We start from the raw sequence: 25,893 nt of genomic DNA on the forward strand, positions 1-25,893 counted from the left end.
TCCTCAGCCATAGCCAAGTTAGCCGGTCTTGGGCATAGACAGTAGGGTTTTTCCCCAGTTTATCCTAGGATTTTTCATCATGCAAAGCAGGCAAACCCGGCCTTGAGAACTCAACACTACAGGACATCGGATACACTGGGGCCTAGGGCTGACCACCTTATCCTGTGAGCTGTTTGAGGTCCGATGATTAATGAACCCTCGACACAGCAAGGTAAAAAGAGGGAAGAGAAAATGAGATGAGTGTATATAATGTAATTTTGTGTCAGTGAGAGTGACCTAACCTGTTATTTAAACCAAAGTTGAGATGACTTATCAAATTTAAATAAAAATTCAAGATACTCGATTTCATTAAAATCCACACAGCCAGCGGAGTTGTGATTGAGGACAATTCTATTTTGTGAAAAGTATACAAAATGAGAAATTATTTTCTCAAGAATTTTAGAACAGCTTTTTTATTTAATTTTTTTCTGACAAATTATGAAATATAGGCATGAAAATGTAAAGATATATATGCACAGCAAACTTTAAAAAATTATAGCTTCTTAGAAAATGCATTTTGAAAGGAAAAGCTACAATGCTGATGCCAAATATAATCATTACTCTGAATACATGTAAAGTCAGTGAGGAAATTTCCAACACAAAATAGCACCATCTGCACTTACACTTATGATGAAAGTCTTATCAGGAGAAATCCTTAGTCTTGTAATATCACTACTGTGACCGGTGCCAATGTGTGTTACTTCGCCTTCTTGATATTTCCAAACCTAAGAAAAAAATAACCTTTTTTTTTTTGTGCTTAGAATTCTGATATCTCCAAGCAATATATAATTATTCTATTAGAAATAGTGACTATGAAATTGAAATAGTCGGAATAGTATAATAAATAGTTTTTATTCATTGTACTGTTCCCAGAAATATTAACATAATGAGTAATCTTCAGACACCGAATGAGATTTAGAATGTTACTTAGAATTAGAAATCTTGAGACTTAGAATGTTACTATTAATGTTTCTACATGAATAGCTTTTACAATAAAAATAAGAGAGATATAAATTATCTACCTGTTTTACAACATAATGGATACTCTCTTAACCATAACTATAATAAAACCGTGATGGAATCCATTTTACCAAAGGTATATGTTAGCTCACAAAAACTGCATATAGATAAGGAGATAGCTGTACCACTTTGTCACTGAGCACTTCACAATACCAAGCAGGAGCTTGAGACTGGAAACGTAAGGAAGAATATGGTGATTACATGACTAGGGAAATGCTAGATGAACGAGCACTGAAAATGTTTACAAGGCATGAAGATTTGAAATACAAATGCCATACAACAGCATGTGGAATTAATGTACAAGACATTTACCACATGAAGACTTCAGATTGAAGAAAATCACAATTTTAAAATTTTGACTAATTTTGTCTGCATTACAATAGATAAGTTAATGTTGGTGTAGTAAGGAACATTTAAGATAGACTAAAACATTGTTGCACATGGGATTCGTATTGTAACTTAAGATTTTTAATATTTTTTTGATTCCAGGGTGTACTGACAAAGAAATCATAATCAGTGGTGGCTGTACATTGCCACAGTGCTTGATGAGGTCTGTCCGAGTTTATCTTTTCTTTTTTTTTGTGTGTGTGTGTGTGTTTTTCGGTAGCTTCCAGTTAGGAGGCAAGAGTTAGTTGACATTCATAACAGTTGTGAGGATTATCAGATAATATTCTCGTATCTTGTTTTTATAATATATCTACATGGTGATGTCCATCCATTCATTTGCTGCTTTCTGAGAACAACTAGTTTTGTCTTAATATTTGTTAGCTAACAGTTGACTTAAGTAGAAAGCAAGCAAAATTGAATACTTATGGCAAAGTGGTGGTGGTGAAACCGCTCTGATTCCGACTGTTTCCAAGTGAACTCAAATGTGTTATCATTTATGCTAAGCCTGTCTGACATTTTGACATTAACATTACAACTAGTTTAATCAATCACCATCTCTGAAGGAACTGGGAGTACATACCTTTCATTTATATAAGCCTGGTTTTCATAATACCTACTTTTTGTGACAGAATGGTATGTTGCATGGAGATATCTTACTGTTTGCACAGACTGGCTTTCCCTATAGCTGGGTTTGTTCTGTTTGGGTTTCAAGCACCACAAATTGTGGGCACTAGCAGATGTCTAGAAGCAAGACATTTTTTGAATTTTCTGGCCAGTTCATAGGACGTTTATGCAACTTGTTGGTCATATAGTGGGCATGCCAGGCTTGGATCATATTACTCAAAAAAAAAAAAAGCTTCCTCTATATCAAAATCAAACTCAATATAAAATTAAAAAAAAAAATATATATATATATATATATATAAGAAATAAAACTAGCACAGCTGTAATCAGGATCTCGTCACAGGCACTCAAACACTGAACTTAACCACCCTTCTAAAGGTTTTTTTAGCACTGATTTACTAAGAGATGCTGCAGATTTAATCTACATCCTAACATCAGCCATATTTCACAGCATCATCATATTTCACTGGACATCCACAGATGCCATATGGTCACTCTGATGCTTGGTGATGTGACATACCAGGCCTTGCCATGTAGTCCTGTATGCTTTTTTGGAGGCTTCAACTCTGAAGACAGTCACTCCACACGCACCATCATCTCATTGACAGTCTACCGCTTAATCTTTTTTCAGAAACTTTATTTTCTATTACTGTTCTGAGAAGTCCTCCTTCCATCCTTTCAATGTGTCCAAAATATTTTAACTTTCTTCTGTCAATATCCTTAAGGAGACTTAAAGTTCTATAGATCTCTCCTAACACTTATTCATTTGTATTTTCAGTATATGATATCCTCAATATGCTTATGTAACACCACATCTCAAAAGCAGCTATCCTTTTCTTATCTGACTTCTTTAGGCTCCAAGTCTCACATCCATAAGTTGCTGTTGGAAAAACAACTGCATCCAAAATCCTCAACTTTGTTCCCATGGAGATAGATCCATCCTTCCAGATTTTAGACAAGTCTCTGACTGTTGTTTTAGCCATTCCTAATCTTCTTTTGACATCTTTTGATAATTCATATTTCACTGATGATTATAAATAAATACAATCTCTAGATTTAGTCTGAAAGCAATTGTGCAAGAAGTTAACAGTGTAGCTGATGATTTTAGGAATAATGCAGCTGAAATGTAAATATCAACACTAAACAATCCCAAAACCAGTGTAAGATTTATGCTATAATAATTAGAAACCCTTTTAACATACTTGAGCATTGCTTAAAAAAATTGATGTGTTTGGACCCTTTTTATTTAATTCTGTTTACTCAGAAATGACTGTGTCCTCTACAGATGTAGTTTTATTAATAGAAAATTATTCTTCAGAAGTTGGTAACATCATTTTTTTCTCATCATTTTAAACTTAAACCCATATCTTGGACTGTTTTCAGCTTACTTTAATGTTGATTGAACAAAAGCCACCTGCTTGCAAATTATCACTCACACATATATATGACAAAGCCAATATATATATATAACACACACATACATAAATTTTTGTTATTATAAGATATAAGGACAGATAAAATTAGCCTACAGCTCAGTTGCAGGAATGGAACATGTATATTTAATGGGAATATACTGAAGAAAATGGAAGAGGTACGGGATCTTTGAATGATGGTAGACAAACTATGTCAACAAGGAGGATGCCTCAGAAAAAAATAGCCAGAACTTTAAACAAAATAATCTCTGCAATGCTTTTAAATCTCTTTTGAAGCTGTAGAAAGTTTTTCCATATTGTTTTAAATTAAAATAAAAATGCCAAGAAATTATCTTCTCGTACAGCAATCCCTCGATTAATGCGCCACTTTTTTTTTTCTATATCCAAATTCGATTAGCGCCTATATAAGAGTACATCTTACAAATAAATGTTACAGATTTAAAAAATTTTCTATCTATACGTTTTTTATGGCTATCTTAAAAAATCACTCACCAGGATGAAATAATTTAGTTACCAATTTAAAACATTTCACAGTAATTTTTTAATGCCATACAGTACTGTACTACACTATTTCCATGTGGACTATGTTCCAAATTTATTGCCAAAATTTATGTCGTATGCTATTTATATAGCACTTTGCTGATCATATCTCGTGCCTTCTTTGCAATTGTTTTCCTTACTTTTTTATTTTAAAGTATTTTCCCAACCTTTCATCATGAGTAAAAGAATTAATGAGCAAAAAAGTGGAAGTGTGAAAAAGATTCGAAAAGTAATCTCATTGGACGAGAAACTTGAAATAATAAAAGAAAAATGAACAGGACAAGAACACAAAAATGGGTGAATCAACTATAAGAGCAATTTTATACAAAGCTGCTGAATACAAAGAGAATGGTAAGGCTGCTTCAAATTCATCATGCATGCACTCGAAATCAAAATATTCTACTGATTGAAAATTAGAGAGACTTCTTTCTACATGGATCGAAGATTGTAACCAGAATAAGATCCTGCTAAGCACTGATGTTATTAAATCAAAAGGATCGAGTCTCTTTGCAACCTTGGAAGAAAAGGCTATCAATGATGGAAAAGAAGAATTCTACTAGTGCTGGGTGGTTTGAGCATTTCAAAAAGAGAAATAGCCTACATAATGTTTGAATCACAGGTGAAGCTGCAAGTGCAAATAAGGAGGTGGCCACAAATTATCCAGATTTTGAAGAAAATTGTGGAAGAAGGGGACTATTCTGACCAACAAATGCTTAATGTTGATGAAACCAGCCTTTTTTTTTTTTTTTGGGAAGCAAATGCCTTCACGACTTTTCTGGCCAAATCATAGAAATCTCAGCCTGGTTATAAAGTCACAAAGTCAAATGAAATTACTGTTAACAATATGCGAGTTGTTTGGAAGCATATTCTTCCACATTGTGCAAATGATTTTCAAGGCATTTCTAATGAATCTAAGTTAATTAAATCTCATTGTGAGAAATTCAGTGATTCCGACCTGCTAAATTTAGATGCACAGTGGGAAGATCCTGAAGAATATGAATAAAATTTAATCACTGACAAGCCCAAAGAGATTTCACAGGAACAATAAGAAAATATTTTTGTACAATCGAAGTTTTTAAGCAGTAATAGTTAGAGGCTGACCCTGATGAAGAGAGAAGTAGTAGAAAAGGCAATAGGGCCATATGGTCAGTTGTATGAAAAAAAGAAACAGAATGCCCACCAAACTACGTTAGCTCAATTCTTTGTTAAGAAGTAGAATAATAAATTTATAATCTGAATATGTTTTATTGTCTTTCAGTTTCATGGTTTTCCTTTAACTAGGCTCTGAGATATACCCTAATTCTTTTATTAAAAAAAAATAAGGGTCAAGAAAGAAATTTGAGGGTCGAGTTATACTTTTCCCCATAGGTAGTTATATTTGATTAGTGCGTTTTCGATTAACGTGCCTGTTTTAAAGAACACATTAGGCGCATAATCGGGGGATTGCTGTATATGGAAGCTAATGACATGTTAATTGCCTTAGTATCCCATAATGCAAAGCACTCATCCTTTTAGGTGTGTATAATGCTATACATTATGGAAAGGGCCACTACCCAGACTGGACATTTTTACTGAGATCTTATACATACTAGAAAGGATATGTACTTTGCATTATGGAATACTAAATCAATTAAGTCATTAACTTTATATACAATTAGCTTATTCGTGAAGGTATTTTATATGCCAACTTTGTTTGTCGATTTCTTAATTTCTTTGCATTTTTAATTTGAATTTTGCTTTAAGCTAATTTAAGGCAAAATTAAAGTGTATACTAGCTCTGTAAAACAATAATAGCCTTCAAAATCTCTTTACTTCTATGGAGAAAAAGTGAGGTCACTTATAAGATACACAGTTACTGTATAATTGAAAGCATGTCATCTGAATTAGTTATGTAAAAAAAAATCACATCTGGATGAGTTTTTTAAGTGTGCAGAAAACTAGCAAAAGGCTACAAAATAATTAATTCTTAAATTATGTGTGCTGACTCCCTCACCAGGCTAATGCTAGGTTTGTTAAAATTAATATACTGTCAACAGCCTGTGGTATCTAAAAAAATAACATTTTAAGATATATATAAACAGAAATCAAGGAAGGAACTAATGGATTAGAGATGGTTGAAATTTTTCCACTTAGTTACACTATAAATTAAAGAGGCCAATAAATTACATTCTTGGTTTAATCCTTTTTCAAAGTGTAAGCATACAAAGTTTGCACCTCCAGTAATTTAAGGACCTGGCAACTCATATCTAGAGGCTAATGACTTTACATCACTTGCCTTAGGAATAATTTATTTCCATACATATCCTTACAAGCATGTATGATGCTATGCATCATGGTAAGGGTCACTACTCAGACCAGTTTTGACCTTTATTGAGGTCTCATCAGTGGGAGTCAGACCCAGAAGTCATATTTCCATATACAAGTAGCCAAAAGGTGACCCACATTATTACTAATACACTTTGCAAACTTTGTTTGCTTACACTTGGATAATGGATTAAACCAAGAATATAATTTTGTAGCATCTTTAATTTAATTTATAGTATAACCAAGTGGAGAAACTTCCAACATCTATCTCTAATCCAGAGTATTTTAGTAATAAAGTTTGATACCTTTTGGTTACTCGTATGATGAGACTTCAATAAATGTTGAAACTGGTCTGGGTAGCGACTGTTCCCATAATGCACAGCATCGTACATATATGTAAGGATATTATTCCTTACAGACAGAAATTATTCCTAAGGCACGGGATGTGAAGTCATTAGTCTCTATATATGAGTTGCCCAGTCCTGAAATCACTTCAGGCACAAACCTTGTATGCTTACACTTGGATAAAGGATTAAACCAAGAATATAATTTCTTGGCATCTTCAATTTATAGTAAAATATAAAATATTAATTTCACTTTATACAGAATAAAAATAGTATAAAAAAGTTAAATGAAATTAATATTTTAAATAAATAATACTGAAATATAGAAAGAAACTATATTTCCTGTTTTTCATATATGTATCATTACAATAGAAGGGAAGAATGAAGAGGTGGAGAAACTTGTTCTGTGGGTTTTAAGGGGAACTGTAAATGAGTGTTGAGGACTTGCTGCACATGAAAATTGGAATATTTTCTTGTGGTGAACTGTGTAATATCCATAACAAGCAGGTATTAAATCACCAGAGTAAAGTGAACTATCTAAATGTGAACTAGCATCCACAACCCTCAGAGGAAAGAACAAACTGTGAGATAGGTGATGAACTATCATCATGCTGTGTAATAACATCACAACTTTGTTTATTGGAAGTTTGAAGTGAACAAAAACCATATATTGACTGATAAGCATAAATAATTTAATTTTTTCTCCCACTTCTTCCAGGATTTTTTTTTATGATACTCTTATACGCAAGAGTCTGGTACACTTATAGTATACATTAGTTCCATTGCTGGGCAAGAAGAAACTTGCTCACATTTGATTTAAAGAGCTGAGGATATCTCTCTTTGAGAAAGAAACACAGATAAGATGGAAGAACTGTTTCATAGTGCAACAATAGAAGGGAAGAACGAAGAGTTGGAGAAACTTGTTCTGTGGGTTTGGAGGAACTGTAAAGAAACGAGTACTTGCTGCACATGTTTTTATGAATCTAACAGGTGGAGGATTGCTAATGACATTGGAAGTATTAGTAGGTGATGCAAGTGCAGAAACTGAATGCCTTTGAAATGGTGAGAGAGAGATGGATTGTTAATCAACCTAATTATTCTCTTCTGCATTGAGATAATTATTTTTAAGAGAGCTCTTAGGGACACCACTCTGCAAATAAAAACAGTATTTAATGGTTAGGTGGATCTGTGATTTATACAAAGCTAAGAGCTGTTTGGAGGTAATGCCTTAAGAAAAAGAAATACTAATTTTGTGGATTCCAAGGAAGCAATAGTTGTAATATGTTTATGCCAAGAGAGATCAAATCTCTAGACTCAACAAGAAAGATTTCATTTTATGAACAAATCTAGAGATTTGTTTTTCATCAAGAGTAAGAATAGATGAAAATTATTCTTTTTTGTGGGAGATAAGGCAGAATTGTGTTTTGCTAGTTTAACTGTAAGAAGGTTATGAGAACCCCCAATGAAGAATGATTTAGAGATCAGGAGTTGTGATTTGTGTAATGCAAGTTTTGCTGAAAGAGGAGGAGTGTAACGTACTATCATCGGCAAAGCTGTGTTATTAGGTTCACAGTCAACTTTTTTTTTTTAATGATAATCCCATACCCGAGAGGTTCAGTAACTTATTGTACATTAGTACCGTGGATGGGTATAAAAGAATGTGTTCACATTTTGTTTGAAGAGATGTGGATTACATTTCATAGGAAAAACATAAGAAGGGAAAAATTTGTTTTGTGGGTTTGGAATTGAACTGTGAAGTTGAGTAGTTACTGCACATGTTTTAGAGGACTTACTAGAAGGTAGAAGAATTATTATTTATCGATACTAGTTCAAATAAACATTGCGTATTGTAATATTTACAGAAGATGCAAGCAGCAGAAACTGAATGCTTGCATGAGATTGAGTGGAGTGAATTGGTAAGAAATGGGTCATTAATCTAATTGCTGTTTTCTGTATTGGGTCAAGTATTTTTTGGAGCTCTTAGGAATACTGTTCTCAAATGTGAGAACAGTATTCAATGGTTACATGGATTTGGGATTTCTAAAAGATTAACAACTAGATAAAATAGTGCCTTGAGTGAAAGAGAAATCTTTTTTTTTTTGGAGAGGAGTCAAGGAAGCAATTGTTGTAATGTGTTTATGACAAGAGTAATCACAAGAAGAGAGATCTCTATAGAGAGATATGGATGTTGTCAAGAAGATTGCAAGAAAATTGTTCATTTTGTTTTATGGGAGATAAGGCAGAAGTATGTTTTGCTAGGATTGAATTAACAATGTTGTCCAAAATCCATCAAAGAATGGTGTGAAAATCAGAATATAGGATAGCAGAACTTGCTGCTATGGAGGTTATGGTAGTTTATGTAGTTACATCGAATACGTGTACTGTGCAGTCAGCTAAGCTGTGTATTGGGTTTGTAGTCAACTGGAGTAAAGCATTGATATATAGAAGGAAGAGAGTGGGTGAAAGAATAGATCTCCGTGGATCCCCAGGGTTAGTTGCATGTTTAGAGGATAAGGAACCCCAACTACCACATGTAAGAAGTGATAGTTGAAGTTCCTTATCCTCTCAGAAAGCTGGCAGCGCAGTTATAGAAGTTGTGGGATAGGCCTAATGATGAGAGCTTACTTAATAGACTCTTGTGCCAGACTCTTTCGAAAGCTTTTGAGATATCAAGAGCAACCACCATCACAATTCCCCACACTATTTCCCATAGTGTTTGTCAAAAGACACAGGTAGGCAGAACCCCTGATGATTGCCAGAATCCATACTGGTAATCATTTATTAGTTGAGCACTTTCAAGTCAGTGCAGGGAGAGAACTAAGGTAAGAGAAATTTGTGGTAATATGATGGCAAGCATTTGTTACCCTTCTTGGGAACAGGTTGTATGTGAGCTAATTTCCAGGCTTTGAGATAGATACCAGTTGAATATGAAAGCATATAAAAAGTGACACAGAATGGGAATTAACTGTGGAGCACTCACCTTTAGATGATTGCAGAAATGCCATCAGGGTCAGGACACTTTTTCGTATCTAATTTGAGTAAAATTCTTATTTCTTTCTTTCTAGAAAGTCAAGGAGGGCATTGTGTAGTGTGTTTGAAATAGTTAGGGGTCATTTACCAAGGTCAGTCATTCCGGAATTACAGAAGAAGTAAGCAGGAGTTTTTTGTGGGTGATGATGCAATGGATTTATTTGAGTTTAACAGTTGTGAGATCAATGCTGTACAAAAGTTATGGCTTTGGCAAGAAACCAGAAAGCTTGACTGCCCTTTGGATAGGATGCAAGTTTCCTACTTTTAGCCCTTACAAAATCTGCTTAGGATGAGTTAATAATTTTCTTGCGGGTATTCCTTTACTTCTTAAGCAGCGGTCGGCAACCTGCAGCTCCGAAGCCCATATGGCTCTTTAAAAAATAATAAAGGCTCTTTTCGTTATTAAACAATCTATTTTTGAATAATGCAAAATCAATGTTATTTATTAAATTAGAAACTAAAAACCCTAAATATAACATTTGCAATAAATTAAGGACATTTTACATTAAGTCAAGGATATTTTATAATTGAAAATAGTACATACAATGCTGAAAAATTTAATACTTTCATGTTTGAACTCTTTGAAATCATACACGATAATCCTTCTTTACATTCATCTTGGATTATCATGGATAATTCATAAACCCACTGTGAAATATTTGTTTTAATTATTCATGACAATTAAAATTACTTAATTTATGTTGTTTTAATTTATTAAACCAAATACGGTACGTTAGGGCTTGCCTGTCTGAACGCGCCCATCGGTACTATCAACATAAGAAGCCTGAATGGCAAAGAAATGGAGCTAGCGGAGGAATTAGATAAGTACCAGATCGACATTATAGGAGTGACTGAAACAAAAAAGACAAAAACTGGTGAGATCTTTCTGAGCAATAAATACAAAATGTTATATTAAGGCAATGACAGTAATGGAAAAGAAAGAGTAGCCATAGTATTCAACACAAAATACGAGGCTCATCTTCATGAAAGGCAGGCAGTGTCAAGTAGAGTGATTTGGGCAAATATCAGAATGGGGAACTGGACAATGAGACTTAATTGTGCCTATGGTCCCACAGAAGGTTCTACTAAGGTAGAAGTGGAGGAATTTTTTGAGGCTCTATAGAAAGCAGCTGACACAATGAAAAAGGAAAAGTTGGTCCTTGTTGGGCATCTAAATAGCAGAGTAGGAAGTGATTGTCAGACATACAAAAATGTTTTGGGAAAATTTGGAGAAAAGAGCAAAGCTAACAATAATGGCAAATACCTGTTGGAGTTCTGCTCAGGACATGGACTGGTTATTACTAACACCATGTTCCAACATAAAAATGTGCACAAATTCACATGGAGAGAAGAGGCAAGGAATAAGAAAAGTCTCATTGACTATGTTATTGTTGATAGTGATGTTTTCTCCCTGGTGCAGGACACCAGAGTGTACAGAGGATTTGAAATTGCAAGTGATCACTATTTAGTCTTGAGCTGGATAAAATTGAATTTCATATTGAAAAGAATGACATGTAAGAAAGTTTTAAAGCGAATAAAAGTTGAGCAGCTCTCAGATGTGAACTATAGACTAAAATACACAAAGATTATTGAAGAAAAAATGAAAGAGTTTGAGAACAGGAACCAAACCTTGGAGATTCAGTGGCAAGCCTTGAAGAAAACCCTGATTGATTCAGCTAGAGAGTCATGTCGTGAAGTTGTCTGTAAGGATAGAAAAATCAGAACTCCATGATGGACACAGGTAGTTAAAGAGGCAGTGAAGAAAGCATATCAAAAGTTCCTGGCAAATAAGTCAGCTTGTGCTCTTAGAGAATACAGAGACAAATGTAAGAAAGCTAAACAGTGTGTAAAACTAGCTAAACAAAAGTCATGGGAGGACTTTGGCAAGAACATAGAAAATGAATATCAAGAAGGTGGCAAAATATTCTGGAGGTTGTTGAAGAAGCTTAGGAATGGAGGAAAGAGTTCTGTAAAAGGAGTTAGAGATGATAAAGGTGATATGAAAACAGGAGAAAAAGATATCCTTGAAGTGTGGAGTAATTACTTTGAAAATTTGCTAAATGAAACACTGACCAGGCATGCAGTTAGGAATACATATTTATACTTGAAGTAGAAAAAGCCATCAAAGGCTTAAAATGTGGAAAGGCAGCAGGAGTAGATGATATTCAACCAGAAATGCTGAAGTATGGTGGCATAAAAGTCTTACACTGGCTGCACTGCATAGTTCAGAAAGCCTGGACAGAGGGAAGAATTCCCGATGATTGGAGTAGAGCTTTCATAGTATCCATATATAAAAAGGGAAACAAAACTGAATGTGAGAATTACAGAGGTACTGAGTGTTCCTGGCAAGATCTATGCAAGTATACTTGAGAAACGGGTGAGAAGAATTGTGGAAGAAAAGCTTGGTGAAGAACAAGCTGGATTCAGGTCAAATAGAGGCTGTCAGGATCAGATCTTCATTTTACGACAAATAGTTGAGAAAGCATGGGAATATAACAAAGATCTCTATTTAAGTTTTGTCGATCTGGAAAAGGCATATGAAAAGGTGCCAAGAGAGAAGCTATTCACATGGTGTTAATGGGGCATTATATCAAGCAATACTTAGTCTTTATTTGAGTTGTAAGTCAGCAAGATGGTTTAATGTTAAATCTGGTGTGAGACAAGGATGTACATTATCCCCTCTGTTATTCATTATCTATATGGAACACATTATGAAAGAAAGTGGTATTAAACATGATATCAGAATTGGAGATATTAATGTCAGCTATTTGCTTAATACGGATGATGTTATACTTCTAAATAAATCCGCTACAAGTCTACAAGATTCTCTGACAATTGAATAACTGTTGTAATAGATATTGTATGAAGGTCAGCAATAAAAAGACAAAGACAATGAAAACAGGCAGAATTATTGAAAATGTCAACTGTGTTGTGAATGGAGAACCTGTGGAACAAGTAAAACATTTCAGCTACTTAGGCATGATTTTTAGTGAAGATGGTAAATTCAATATAGAAATAGACAACAGAATCAGCAAAGCTGGTATGGTGGGAAGTCAACTGAATAAATTCATATGGAAAAAGAGAGAAATTAGTCAGAACACTAAATTAGCTGTATATAAGACAGTGTTCAAACCAGTTTTAACTTATGGATCTGAGAGCTGGGTCAGAAGTAAAACACTTGACCAAAGACTAGAGACTGCAGAAATGAGAGTCCTGAGAAAGATTAGAGGCGTGAACAGATGGCATCAATGGCAATATCATATTAAAAACGAGGATATTTGGAAAGAACTTGACATTGTCAGCAACCAAGAATGCATTAGCAGAGCTAATCTCAGGTGGTATGGTCACTTAAACAGAATGGGAGAGGAAAGATTAGCAAAACAAGTGTTCTCCACCAGGTTGGCAGCAAAACGACCCAGAGGAAGACAAAGATATAGGTGGATTGATACGGTACAAAGTGGCTTAGACGACAGAAATATAAGATCTGATAATGTTGGAGTCTTGACAATTAACATACTGATTTGGAGGAAAATTGTAGATAGGAAGTTAGTAATGATGTAATTTTTTTCATGTAGTACTATCATATCCTGTACACCCTTTGAGGGTACATGGCAGGAATTTGATGATGAACTATCAACATAAGAAGTCTGAATGGCAACGAAATGGAGCTAGCTGAGGAATTGGATAAGTACCAGATTGACATACTAGAGGTGACTGAAACACAAAAGACAATCTGGAGAATTTTCTGAGCAATGAATATAAAATGTTATATTCAGGCAATGACAATCAAGGAAAAAAAGATGTAGCTATAGTATCGAACACAAAATACGAGGCTAAACTTCTTGAATGGTAAGCAATATCACTTAGAATGATGTAGGCAAATACTAAAATGGGGAATTGGACAATGAGAATTATTTGTCCCACAGAAGATTCTACTAAGGTAGAAATGGAGAAATGTTTTGAGGCTTTAGAGAAAGCAACTGACAAAATGAAAAAGGAAAAGTTGGGGAAAAAACCTGCTGTCCACGCCCAATACAGGCTAACTTGGCTATGGCTGAGGAAGATCTTTAAGCTCCTCACTTCACCAACGGGAATCAAACCTGGGACACTCCTTCCCCCAAGCATATGGTTGCGAAGCGTGTAACCACTAGGCTAACTGTGTGGATCTTAGAGAATACAGAGACAAATGTAAGAAAGCTAAACACTGTGTAAAACTAGCTAAACAAAAGTCATGGGACAACTTTGGTAAGAACACAGAAAATAAATATCAAGAAGGTGGCAAGATATTTTGGAGGTTGTTGAAGAAGCTGAGAAATGGAAAAAAGAGTGCTGTAAAAGGAATTAGCAATGATAAAGGTGACATGAAAACAGGAGAAAAAGATATCTTTGATGTATGGAGTAATTACTTCGAAAAATTGCTAAATGAAACAAGCAATGATGACAGCACAGTAGGGAAAAAAACACTCAACAGACATGCAATCAGGAATACATTTCCATACTTAAAGTAGTAAAAGCCATCAAAAGCCTGAAATGAGGAAAGGCAGCAGGAGTAGATGATATTCGACCAGAAATGCTCAAGTGTGGAGGTATAAAAGTATTACAGTGGTTGCACTGCAAGTTCAGAAGGCCTGGACAGAGGGACAATTTCCAGATGATTGGAATAGAGCTCTCATAGTACCCATATATAAAAAGGGAAATAAAACTGAATGTGAGAATTATAGAGGTATTTCTCTACTGAGTGTTCCTGGTAAGATTTATTCAAGTATACTTGAGAAACAGTTGAGAAGCTTGGTGGAGAACAAGCTGGATTTAGGCCAAATTTTCACATTATGACAAATAGTTGAGTAATCGTGGGAATATAACAAAGATCTGTATTTAAGTTTTGTAGATCGGGAAAAGGCATATGATAGGGTGCCAAGAGAGAAGCTGTTCAAAGTGCTACAGCTGTATGGTGTCAATGGAGCATTATATCAAGCAATACTTAGAATTTATTTATTTTGTGTGCAAACTACAGAAAATGTATGATAGTACATATAAGTGATCAAAAGCATACATTAAGAGACAAAAATGCCACTTGCATAAAATATTACACAAAAACATAAAATGTCAAATTTTGCTTATTCAGTGATTAATATACTTTAACCCTGTTTCATTACACTGATAGGTACATATATTATTAATGTCTATTAGGCAGCTTTGCATAAGATGATCCATGGTTTGTGTTTCACCACACAGGTGTCTGTGTAGCCCCATCTGGCCATATTCTGCTTTGATCTGTCCATTCCAGCATGAAGTCTATTCAATATCTTCCATCTTTGCCAATCCAGATGTAAGCTGGATGGAAGAGATTCATTTAAGTTCAGAGCCTCTGGAGATTGTTCTTGTCACATTGTTAACTTTGTGACTTTTATGGAATCAACCAACGGTTCCACTGAGTGAAGAAAACTTTTCCTTGAGTTTAGCCAGATGGTTTAATGTTAAATCTGGTGCCAGACAAGGATGTATGTTATCCCCTCTGTTATTTATTATCTATATGGATCACATTATGAAGGAAATTGGTATTAAACCTGATATCAAAATTGGAGATGTTAATCTCAGCTCTTTACTCGATGCAGATGATGTTATACTTCTAAATAAATCTGCAAGATTCCCTGACTAAATTGAATCACTCTTGTAATAGATTTGGTATGAAGGTCAGCAATACAAGACAAAGACAATGAAAATAGGCAGAAGTGTTGAAAATATCAACTACATTTTCAATGGAGAAACCTGTAAAACAAGTAAAACATTTCAGCTACTTAGGCATGATTTTTAGTGAAGATGGTAAATTAAATATGGAAATAGACAACAGAATCAACAAAGCTGGTATGGTTGAAAGTCAACTTAATAAATTTATATGTTAAAAGAGAGAAATTAGTCAAAACACTAAATTAGCTATACAAGACAGTGTTTAAAATCAATTTTAACTCATGGATCTAAGAGCTGGGTGAGAATTAAAACACTTGACCAAAGGCTAGAGACAGCAGATATGAGAGTCCTGAGAAAGATTAGGGGCATGAACAAATGGCATCAATGGGAGTATCATAGTAAAAACAAGGAACGAGGATATTAGGAAAGAACGTGACATTGTCAGCATCCAGGAATGCATTAGCTGGGCTAATTTCAGGTATGATCACTTAAAGAGAATGGAAGAAGAAAGATTAGCAAAACAAGTGTTCTCTGCCCAGTTGGCAGACCAAGATTTAGGTCGATTTGATACAGTAAAAAGTGCGTTATAAGATAAAAATGTAAGATCTGATAATGTTGAAGTCTTGACAGGTAACAGATTGATTTGGAGGAATATTGTAGATAGGAAGTTAGTAATGGTGTAAGTTTTTTATGAAGTACTATCATATCCTGTACACCCCTTGAGGGTATATATCAGGAATTTGATGATGATGAATTCTGCCATTGGTACTTGCTAGATCTCTGTTAAGGACATGGACTACTTATTACTAACACAATGTTCCATCATAAAAATGTGCACCAATTTACATGGTGAGAAGATGCAAGAAATAAATGTCTCATTGTCTCAATGAAAGTTTAAAAACAAGAACTAAACCTTTGAGATTTAGTGGCAAACCCTGAAGAAAACATTGATAGAACATCCAGAAACATTCAGTGAGATTGTTTGAAAGGACAGAAAAATCAGATCTCTATGATGGACTTAGGAAGTTAAAGAGGTTGTCAAGGAAAAGAAGAAAACATTCCTGTCAAGTAAGCCAGGTTTTGCTTTTAGAGAATACAGAGAAAATAAATGTAAAGCAAAAGCACTGTGTAAAACTAGCTAAACCAAAGTTGTGAGAAAACTTTGGTAAGATAGAAAATAAATATCAGAAAGAGAAAAAAAAACTAAAAGTAATCACAAATGATAAATGTGACATGAAAACCAAAGAATGCAATATTCTAGATGTATGGAGTAATTACTGTGAATCTTTGCTAAATGAAACAAGCAGTACCAGCATTGTAGAATACACAAAGATATACTAGAAGTAGAAAAAGTGATTGTAAACCTGATATGTGGAACAGCTGGAGTAGATGATATTCAACTAGAAATGCTCAAAGATGAAGGTATAAAAACTGTACAGTGACTACACTGCATAATTCAGAGGGTTGAATTCCAGATGATTGGAGTGGAGCTCTCATAGTACCTATCTATACAAAAGGGAAATAAAACTGAATGTGAGAATTTCCTTAGTAAATGTTCCTGGTAAGATTTATGCATGCTGGGTGGTTGGAGTATCTGCTCCCACAAAAATAGGTTGTGGGTTAAAATCTTTCTATCAGCATGTGGTTCAACATGGTGGTCAAACACTGGCACTGAATTTCATTGCCAGTGTTGCAGCACTACCCTACTTATTGGAGGCCTGAATTAGCTTGAAGAAGTTCCATGTTTGGTGTTAAGAGCAAGATTTCCAAGACTTGGTAAAATATACAAATAAAGCCACTAAGAATGGTGGTGGTGGTGGCGGGGGGGCAGGATTAGCCTGCCAATGATACAAATATACTATAAATTTACAAATAAACCTTTCATCAGTGGGACCAACATAAAAAAAAAACTGAGAACAGCTATGAAAAATTATGTGAGGGAAACTTTGAGAACAAGTTGGATTCAGGTCAAACACAGAGTGTCAGGATCAAATTTTCACTTTTAAGATAAAGAGTTGAGAAATCATTGGAATATAATAAGGACCTGTATTCAATTTTTGTAGATCTGGAAAGCTAAATACAGGTAACCCTCGTATAACGCAGATCTTAGGTGATTATATAAACAATGACATATCCAACAAAAAAAATTTTTTTATTTAATTCAGGTATTTCATGTAAGTTAAGAAAACATAACGCATGAAACAAATACATAGTATAAAATTATAAAAAATTCTAAATCGTACGTAAACTTCATTGCATATAATGCATAAATGTTTTAGGAAAATAAAATAAAGTGTATATTTTAATCGTCATCACTCTCCTCAAAACTAACATTTGGTAGATGTTCTTTATTTACGAGTGGCCAGACATCGTCATCACTTGAAATCTCTTGGACATCATTTGTATAATTCTCATTGCATACTTAAGCTGATTTAGTTATCAAGAAGTCAGTAATAAGACCTTACTTACTACTATGCTGGTTCCATTAAGTGGTTTCGCTTAAAAGAAGAGAGTGTGAGGAACCCTTTTAGGGAGAAGATGTTAGAGAGGATGTCAGATGGACTAGAAAGTGTACAAGACTGGTGGAGACATAATTCAAAAGTAATCCTGAGCTGTGCAATTGAGGTGCTTGGTGAAACAGCTCGGAAGGATTAAAAAGCAGGAGGGTTGGTGGTGGAATAATGATGTACAAGAAGCAGTGACGGCTAAGAGGAAGGTAAAGCAGAAGTGGGACGAGTCAAGAGTGGAAGAGGACAGAGAGAAAAAGCGAGAAGCCAAGAGAGTTGTTGAACAGGAGACGACCATGGCATATCAAGACCTTTATGATCAGTTAGAAACAAAGGAAGGACAGAGAAAGATTTATCAATTGGCAAAATGTAGAAATAAGGCTTCAAAGGACATCATACATGTGAGGTAGATCAAAGATGCTGAAGGAAGAATATTATGGAGGGATGTGGACACAAGAAACAGATGGAGAATATACTTTCAGGGACTTTTGAATGAGGAAAATGCGAGGACTCACAGAGAAGATGGGCAGCCTTCTAAGGGGATGGTGCAGAACATCAGTAGAGTGGAAGTGAAGGAGGCCATGAAGAGGAAGAAGAATGGAAAATCGGTGGGCCCAGACAGGATTCCAGTGGAGGCATGGAAGGCTCTGGGGGAAGAGGGAATTGACCTGCTGTGGAACCTGTTCATGAAAGTTTGCCAACAAGTAAATATACCTGAGAATGGAGGAAAAGTACTCTTGTCCCCATCTACAAAGGTAAAGGGGATGCATAAGATTGTAAGAATTACAGAGGAATAAAGTTGATGTACCACACAATGAAAATCCTAGAAAGGGTTCTTGATGGAAGACTGAGGAAGGAGGTGGAGATTGCAAAGGAGCAATTTGGCTTCATGCCTGGTCGATCGGCCACAGATACTATCTTTGGGGTACGACAGATGATGGAAAAGTTTCGAGAGAAGCAACGGGAGCAACATCTGGTATTTATTGATCTGGAGAAAGCGTATGATAGATTGCCAAGGCAAGAAGTCTGGAGGTGTCTGAGGGAGAAGAAGGTACCAGAGAAATATGTCAGGTTGGTGCAGGAGATGCACAGAAATGTGAAGACAAGTGTTCGAACCTGCCTGGGAGTGACAGAAAGTTTTCCAGTGACAGTTGGCTTGCATCAAGGGTCTGCATTAAGTCCATTCCTGTTTAATATGGTGATGAAGGTGGTGACGGAGGAAGTGAGAGAAGACACACCTTGGACTATGTTGTATGCAGATGACATCGTGCTGTGTGCAGAATCAAGAGAAGAAGTGGCAGCCAAACTGGAAAGTTGGAGGAAAGTACTGGAATAGAGCGGTATGAGACTGAGCATAAGTAAGACCGAGCATATGTGTTGCAAAGTGGATGGCAGCCAGGAGACAGATCTGGAGCTGGAAGGAAATGTCATCAGGAAGGTTAGTGACTTTAGATACTTAAGTTCAACAAGGAAAGAGGATGGTGAGGCTGAGAAGGAAGTGGGATGGAGGAACTGGAGAGAGATGGCTAGAGTGCTATGTGATAAGAGGGTGCCGATCAATCTAAAAGGCAAAATTTACAGGACAGTAGTGAGACCAGCTATGATGTATGTTTTGGAAACTGTGGTCCCTAAGAAAAATAACATCAGCAAGATGGAGGTAGCGGAGATGAGAATGCTTAGGTGGATGTGCAGTGTGACCAGAAAGGACCATCTGAGAAATGATTATGTAAGGGGAACGGTAAAAGTTATGAACTTAGGAGCGAAGACACAGGAGGCAAGGTTGGAGATGGTTTGGTCATGTGATGAGGAGGGAGGACGAATATGTGGGAAGAAGGATCATGCAGATGGATGTGCAAGGAAGGAGGAAGCACGGAGGGTCAAAGAAAAGATGGAGGGAGATGGTTGAGGAGGACTTGAGGATGAAGAACTTGGATGTGGCTACAGCCCAAGACAGGAAGTTGTGTAGGAGACTCACCACAAACAGCAACCCTACTTAAGTGGGAAAAGCTGCAGAAGAAGACGTAATAAGACCTTGTTTACCACTATGCTGCAATTTTCTATTAAGTTCATAATATGGAGCTAAACAAATATCCAATTGTCTAGTGAATTTTCTGGACCGCTCCATCGAGAGATCATTGTCCATAAAATAACTTTCTTGCCAAGTTCAATCCTTATGCTAATTTCTTTAACAGATTCATCGTAATCAGAATCTTCAGCAGAACTTTTGACATCATCTATTAATTGTACCAGTTTTTCCTCAATTTCTTTTTTCAACCATATCGCCATTACTATAAAAATAAATTTTTCACATGAAAAAAAAAAAAAAAAGGCATTACATATTGTATGTAACTCACCAAAAAATAAAGTGCTCAGGTTGAGATTAACGGACTTTCCTGGCAGAAAACGAAGACAATTTTCAACGGTAAACAACTGACGTACATGTGTGCTAAAGAGTATTTCCCCTAATATAAATTTGCTACTTATAACTACATGTGCGCTATTGGCAGATGCAAATTTAAGGAGGATAAAATTTGATTTTTAAGTCACACATTGAAAAATATATGAAAAGATAAAGGGTTACTACAGTTTGTAGACTGTCTTATATTAAAACCACTTTGTATAAGTACCATGTTCAACAAGGATACTACAATTTGTAGACCGCGTTGTATAAGTACCATGTTCAACAAGGATACTACAATTTGTAGACCGCGTTGTATAAATACCGTGCTATACGAGGGTTACCTATAACAAGGCTCCAAGAGAAAGCTGTTCAGAGTGCTACAGTTATATAGCATAAGCAAATGGGACATTATATCAAGCAATATTTAGTCTTTATTTGAGTTGTAAGTTAGTAGTTAGAATAGGAGGTAGTACAGGAAGATGGTTTGATGTTAAATCAGGTGTGAGACAAGGGTGCAAATTATCTACATAGATCACGTAATGAAGAAAAGTGATATTAAACTTGATATCAAAATTGGAGATATTAATCTTAGCTCTTTACTTGATGCAGATGATGTTATACTTCTGAATAAATCCGTATAAGTCTAGGATTCAGTAAGTAAATTGAATAACTCCTGTAATAAATTTGGCATTAAAATCAGCATTACTAAATCACTTAAGGAATTGAACAATGTAGATACGAATATAAATTAAATTACACTTTAATAAATATTTCAGATATTTCGGCAACGTCACTGCCATTTTCAAAAGGAACTTACAAAAAATGGCACCTGCACTTAGGCAATACAACACAGTAACTGAGAATGAAGAGATGAAGCTATTGTTCCCCTAAAAGTCCTGATGGTGCCCTCTAGCAGGCTAAGTAGGTGTTCTTGGCCGTTGGACCGAAGATGTGCTGATGTAAGCCTCCCAAATTTGGGACAGTCGCATACAACCAAATTTGTTGAAGTTTGGAGAGTTTCTTAGGGCTGAAGCTGATTCCATAAATAGTCTTTCGAATTTGTATTTACTATGGTGTATTACTGTAGCTTTCTTCCACCATATTCTGTGGCGTGTATCCAGAGCATGGTCTGCAAGACCAGAATGACTGTACTTGTGAAAACAGATGTAGTCCTTGTGTTCAGAAATTCTGATATTTGCTGTCCTGCCTGTTTGGCCAAAGTAAGACAGTTTACAGCTGCAAGGGACCTGGTATACACCAGATAGATCTAGGGAAAGTGGTTGGTCTTTAGTGGAGCGGATAAGGGATGCCAATTTCCTGTATGGCCTGTAACAGGAGGTCAGGTCATGTTTTTTTAAGATTTTGGTAATTTTTTTCCAAGGTGCCTTGAATGTAGGGAATGGTAATGGATTTAGAGTAATCCTTGTCGTGGAGGGGGGGGGGGGGCTGTGGTTTGTAGGTTTTAATATTTTTTGGATTTTTTTGGGGGGGTAGCCATTGGCTGAGAAAGTGTTGAGGACGTGATTTAGTTCAGTGTTTAGGGCCATGTCGTTAGAACAGATTAGTTTAGCCCTGTTGTATAGTGTTTTCACCACTCCATATTGTTGGGGGCTGGGGTTGTTGGTGAATGTATCTGCCTGTATGGGTGGGTTTTCTATAAACTGAGAAAACCAAGGTTCCATCAGGCTGGCAGGTGACTAGTGTGTCTAGGAAAGGGAGGCTGTTGTTTTCCTCTTTTTCCAGGGTGAACTTGATTCTGAGGTGTTGGTTGTTTAAGTGTGTTAAGAAGGAGAGGAGTGTTTCAGAGCCATGTGGCCAAATAGCGAACACATATGGTTGGTTTTTGTGGGGCAGATGCTAAGGCTTTTTCTTCAAAGGTCTCCATAAAGAAATTGGCCAAGAGTGGCGAGAGTGGTGAACCCGTGGCTGTCCCCTCTATTTGTTTGTAAAATTTTCCCTGCCAAACGAAATAGCCTGAGTTCATTGTGAACTGAAATAGGGCTGAGATATCAGGAGAAAATTTAGCTTGGATTAGCTCTAAAGTTTCCTTGAGTGGGACATTTGTGAATAAGGAGGAGACATTAAAGCTGACCATTATGTCAGTATGTTGGAGTGTAAATTTTTCTATGCTGGCTTTGAAGTGGGCTGAGTTTTTTATGTGTGATGCCAATATAGTGTGTGAGCTCTTTGGCCAAATGTTTAGCTAATTTGTATGGGGGGGAATTAATGCCATCCACTATGGGACGTAATGGCACATTTTCTTTATGTATTTTTGGGAGTCCGTAAAGAAAATGTGCCATTACGTCCCATAGTGGATGGCATTAATTCCCCCCCATACAAATTAGGTGTTGTACGGGGGTATGAGTTAAACGGCTTTAATCTGTTGGTAACTTCTACATGCCAAGAAGTGACTTTCTGAAGGAGCCTGTGAAGTTTTCTAATTTGTGAGTTGGTGGGATTGTATTCGATAGGGAGGTAAGTAGCCTGATCTAATAGAAGAGCATTAAGCTTACCCGTGTAGTCCTTTTGGTTGAGTACAACAGTTGCATTTCCCTTATCTGCTTTGGTGATAACTAATTCTTTATTATTCCTCATTTCCTGCAGAGCTTTATATTCCTTGTTGCATATCCTACTGTAACCTAACCTACAAACCACAGCCCCCCCCCTCCACAACAAGGATTACTCTAAATCCATCACCATTCCCTACATCCGAGGTACCTCGGAAAAAATTACCAAAATCTTAAAAAAACATGACCTGACCTCCTGTTATAGGCCTTACAGAAAATTGGCATCCCTTATCTGCTCCACTAAAGACCAACCACTTCTCCTAGACCTACCTGGTGTATCCCAGGTCCCTTGCAGTTGTAAACTGTCTTACTTTGGCCAAACAGGCAGGACAGCAAATATCAGAATTTCTGAACACAAGGACTACATCCGCTTTCACAAGTACAGCCATTCTGGTCTTGCAGACCATGCTCTGGATACATGCCACAAAATATGGTGGAAGAAAGCTACAATAATACACCGTAGCAAATACAATTTCGAAAGACTATTTATGGAATCAGCCTCAGCCCTAAGAAACTCTCCAAACCTCAACAAATTTGGTTGTATGCGACTGCCCCGAATTTGGGAGGCTTACATCAGCAGACCTTCAGCCCAATGGCCAAGAACACCTACTTAGCCTGCTAAAGGGCACCAACAGGACTTTTAGGAGAACAATAGCTTCATCTCTTCATTCTCAGTTACTGTGTTATATTGCCTATGTGCAAGTGCCTTTTTTTTTGTAAGTTCCTTTTGAAAATGGCAACGTGATGTTGCCGAAATATCTGAAATATTTATTAAAGTGTAATTTAATTTATATTTGTATCTATGTTGTTCAATTCCATAAGTGATTTAGTAATGCATAACCAACGTATAAGCCTGTCTACGAGAATTAAAATTAGCAATAAAATAAGATAAAGACAATGAAAATGGGTAATAATATTGAAAACATCGACTGCATCCTGAATGGTGAACCTATAAAAGAAGTAAAACATTTCAGCTATTTATATAAATGTTTCAGTCACAGTTTTTAGTAATGATGGCTAATTAAATATGGAAATAGGTAACGGAATTATCAAAGCTGGTTTGGTACAAAAATCAGCTGAATAAATTTATATGGAATAAGAGAGAAATTAGTCAAAACACTAAACTAGCTGTATACAAGACAGTGTTCAAACCAAGTTGAACTTATTGGATGTGAGAGTTGGGCTAGAAATAAAAACTTTGTCAAAGAGTAGAATCCACAGATAGAGTTCTGAGAAAGATTAGGGAAGTTAACAGATGGCATTAATGACAGTATCATATTAGTAGCATTCAGGTGGTATGGTCACTTAAATAAATGTCAGAGGAAAGGTTAGCAAAAGAAGTGTTGTTTACCAGGATAGTAGATACAAGACCTGCAAGAAGACCAAGGTGCACGTGGATTGATACAATAAAAAATGTCTTAGAAGACAATCTGATAATATTGTAGTCTTAACAGATTAATTTAGAAAACCGTCGTTTAATGATGTAATTTATTCATGTAGTACTATCATGATATTGAGTACCCTCCACCCCAAGGAGAGTACATGTCAGAAATTTGATGATGATCAATTCTGTTAGTCTTCTCTAAATCTGTTAAAATGTACAAGTTATGCATTACTCCTTCACAGAACAAAGTTTTCATCTTCATTCCATCCTATTACTGTCTTTCATTATAGAAGCTCTCTACATATGTATTTCCTAGTGTACAAATTGTTAGTTTTCAAATCTGATGTTAACAGGTTTCCTGCTCTCATGGCTTTTTGCTCATTCACTGAACAACCTGTTGTGCATGGGCTTACCATTAAAAAAAATGTAGAAAAGAAGTTACAGTTCTACTGTAATAAGGCCTTTGGAAAGAGTTCAGAAAAGAACTAGCAGATAATGATATCAGAATATCATATAATTTTATGTTGGAGGTTTAATGGATTTTTTACAACACTCAAAAAGAATTAAAATAGAATTTAATACTTCCTATATTTCGTCCTAGTCACTAGGACATCTACGGGGATTACAAAAACAATTAATGTAACATGCAGACAAAAACTTACAATACTAAGCCCAACCACGTGGGTGACACTAAAGTCCTATCTAGGTGGAGCGCCCTCTAAGGGCGGGTAGCAGGTGGCCTGGAATGTAAGGTGGGACCTCTGGTGATGAGTGTTTCCCAAATCTTCGGAAGCTTAATGCAACCGTATTTGTTAAGATTTGGTTGGTTTCTGAGAGCTGCTGCTGCTGCTTCTAAGAAAAGTCTCTCTTTCTTGAATTTGCTCTGGTGGAGCATGGTGGTTTTCTTCCATGATACTCTGTGGGTGGTGTCCAAAACATGGTCAGCCAAGCCTGAATGGCCATAGTTGTGTTTAACGATGTACGACTTGTGTTCCTCCAGGCGGATGGATGCTGATCTGCCTGTCTGACCAAAGTATGCAAGCTTACAGGAACAGGGTACTTTGTAAACTCCAGGCAGAGAGAGAGGAGGGAGCTGATCTTTCGTAGAACGGATAAGGGTAGCAAGTTTGCAGTAGGGCTTATATGCTGTGTGTAGGTTATACTTTTTTAGTATCTTGGCTATTTTTTCCGAAGTGCCTCGGATGTAGGGTATGGTGATGGCATTTTTAAATTTTTGTTGACGAGAGGGACGGGGAATGGGGGAGGAATTGATTATTTTTTTGAAACTGTGTTCGCTGTAGCCATTGGAGAGGAAAGTTCTGTGCATGTGGTTAAGCTCAGTAGTGAGGATGGTTCCACTGGAACAAAGATTGTGGGCTCTCTTGGTAAGGGTTTTAATGATGCCAAATTGTTGTGAGGGGTGGTGGTGGGAGAGTTTGTGAATGTATCTGCCTGTGTGTGTGGGTTTTCTGTATACAGTGAAGGCAAGTGTATCATTAGGCAGGCGCGTGACTAAGGTGTCTAGGAGGGGTAAACAATTGTTCTTTTCCTTTTCCATAGTAAACTGGATTCTTGGATGTAGGCTATTGAGATGATCAAGGAAGGAGTCTAACGTGTCTGGGCAA

The 25,893-nt window shown here is 36.2% G+C and overlaps 1 protein-coding gene across 6 annotated transcripts in view; it reads right to left on the bottom strand.

Annotated features, from left to right (window-relative positions):
• Nucleotides 1–442: 442 nt before the first annotated feature.
• LOC150102890 (cilia- and flagella-associated protein 52) overlaps nucleotides 443–25,893 on the bottom strand; it is a 640,784-nt gene continuing 615,333 nt past the window's right edge. For all 6 annotated transcript variants that reach the window (XM_090397376.1, XM_090397375.1, XM_090397374.1 and 3 more), the window contains exon 15: nucleotides 443–764. In XM_090397376.1, the coding sequence (XP_090253502.1) occupies nucleotides 618–764 (147 nt within the window). In that variant the 3' untranslated portion in view covers nucleotides 443–617. The remainder of the gene's footprint in view (nucleotides 765–25,893) is intronic.

This window comes from Typopeltis vanoorti, chromosome 9 (genome assembly GCF_054136105.1).
Source record: "Typopeltis vanoorti isolate ZY-2024b chromosome 9, IOZ_Tvanoo_1.0, whole genome shotgun sequence".
Taxonomy (NCBI): Eukaryota; Metazoa; Arthropoda; class Arachnida; order Uropygi; family Thelyphonidae; genus Typopeltis; species Typopeltis vanoorti.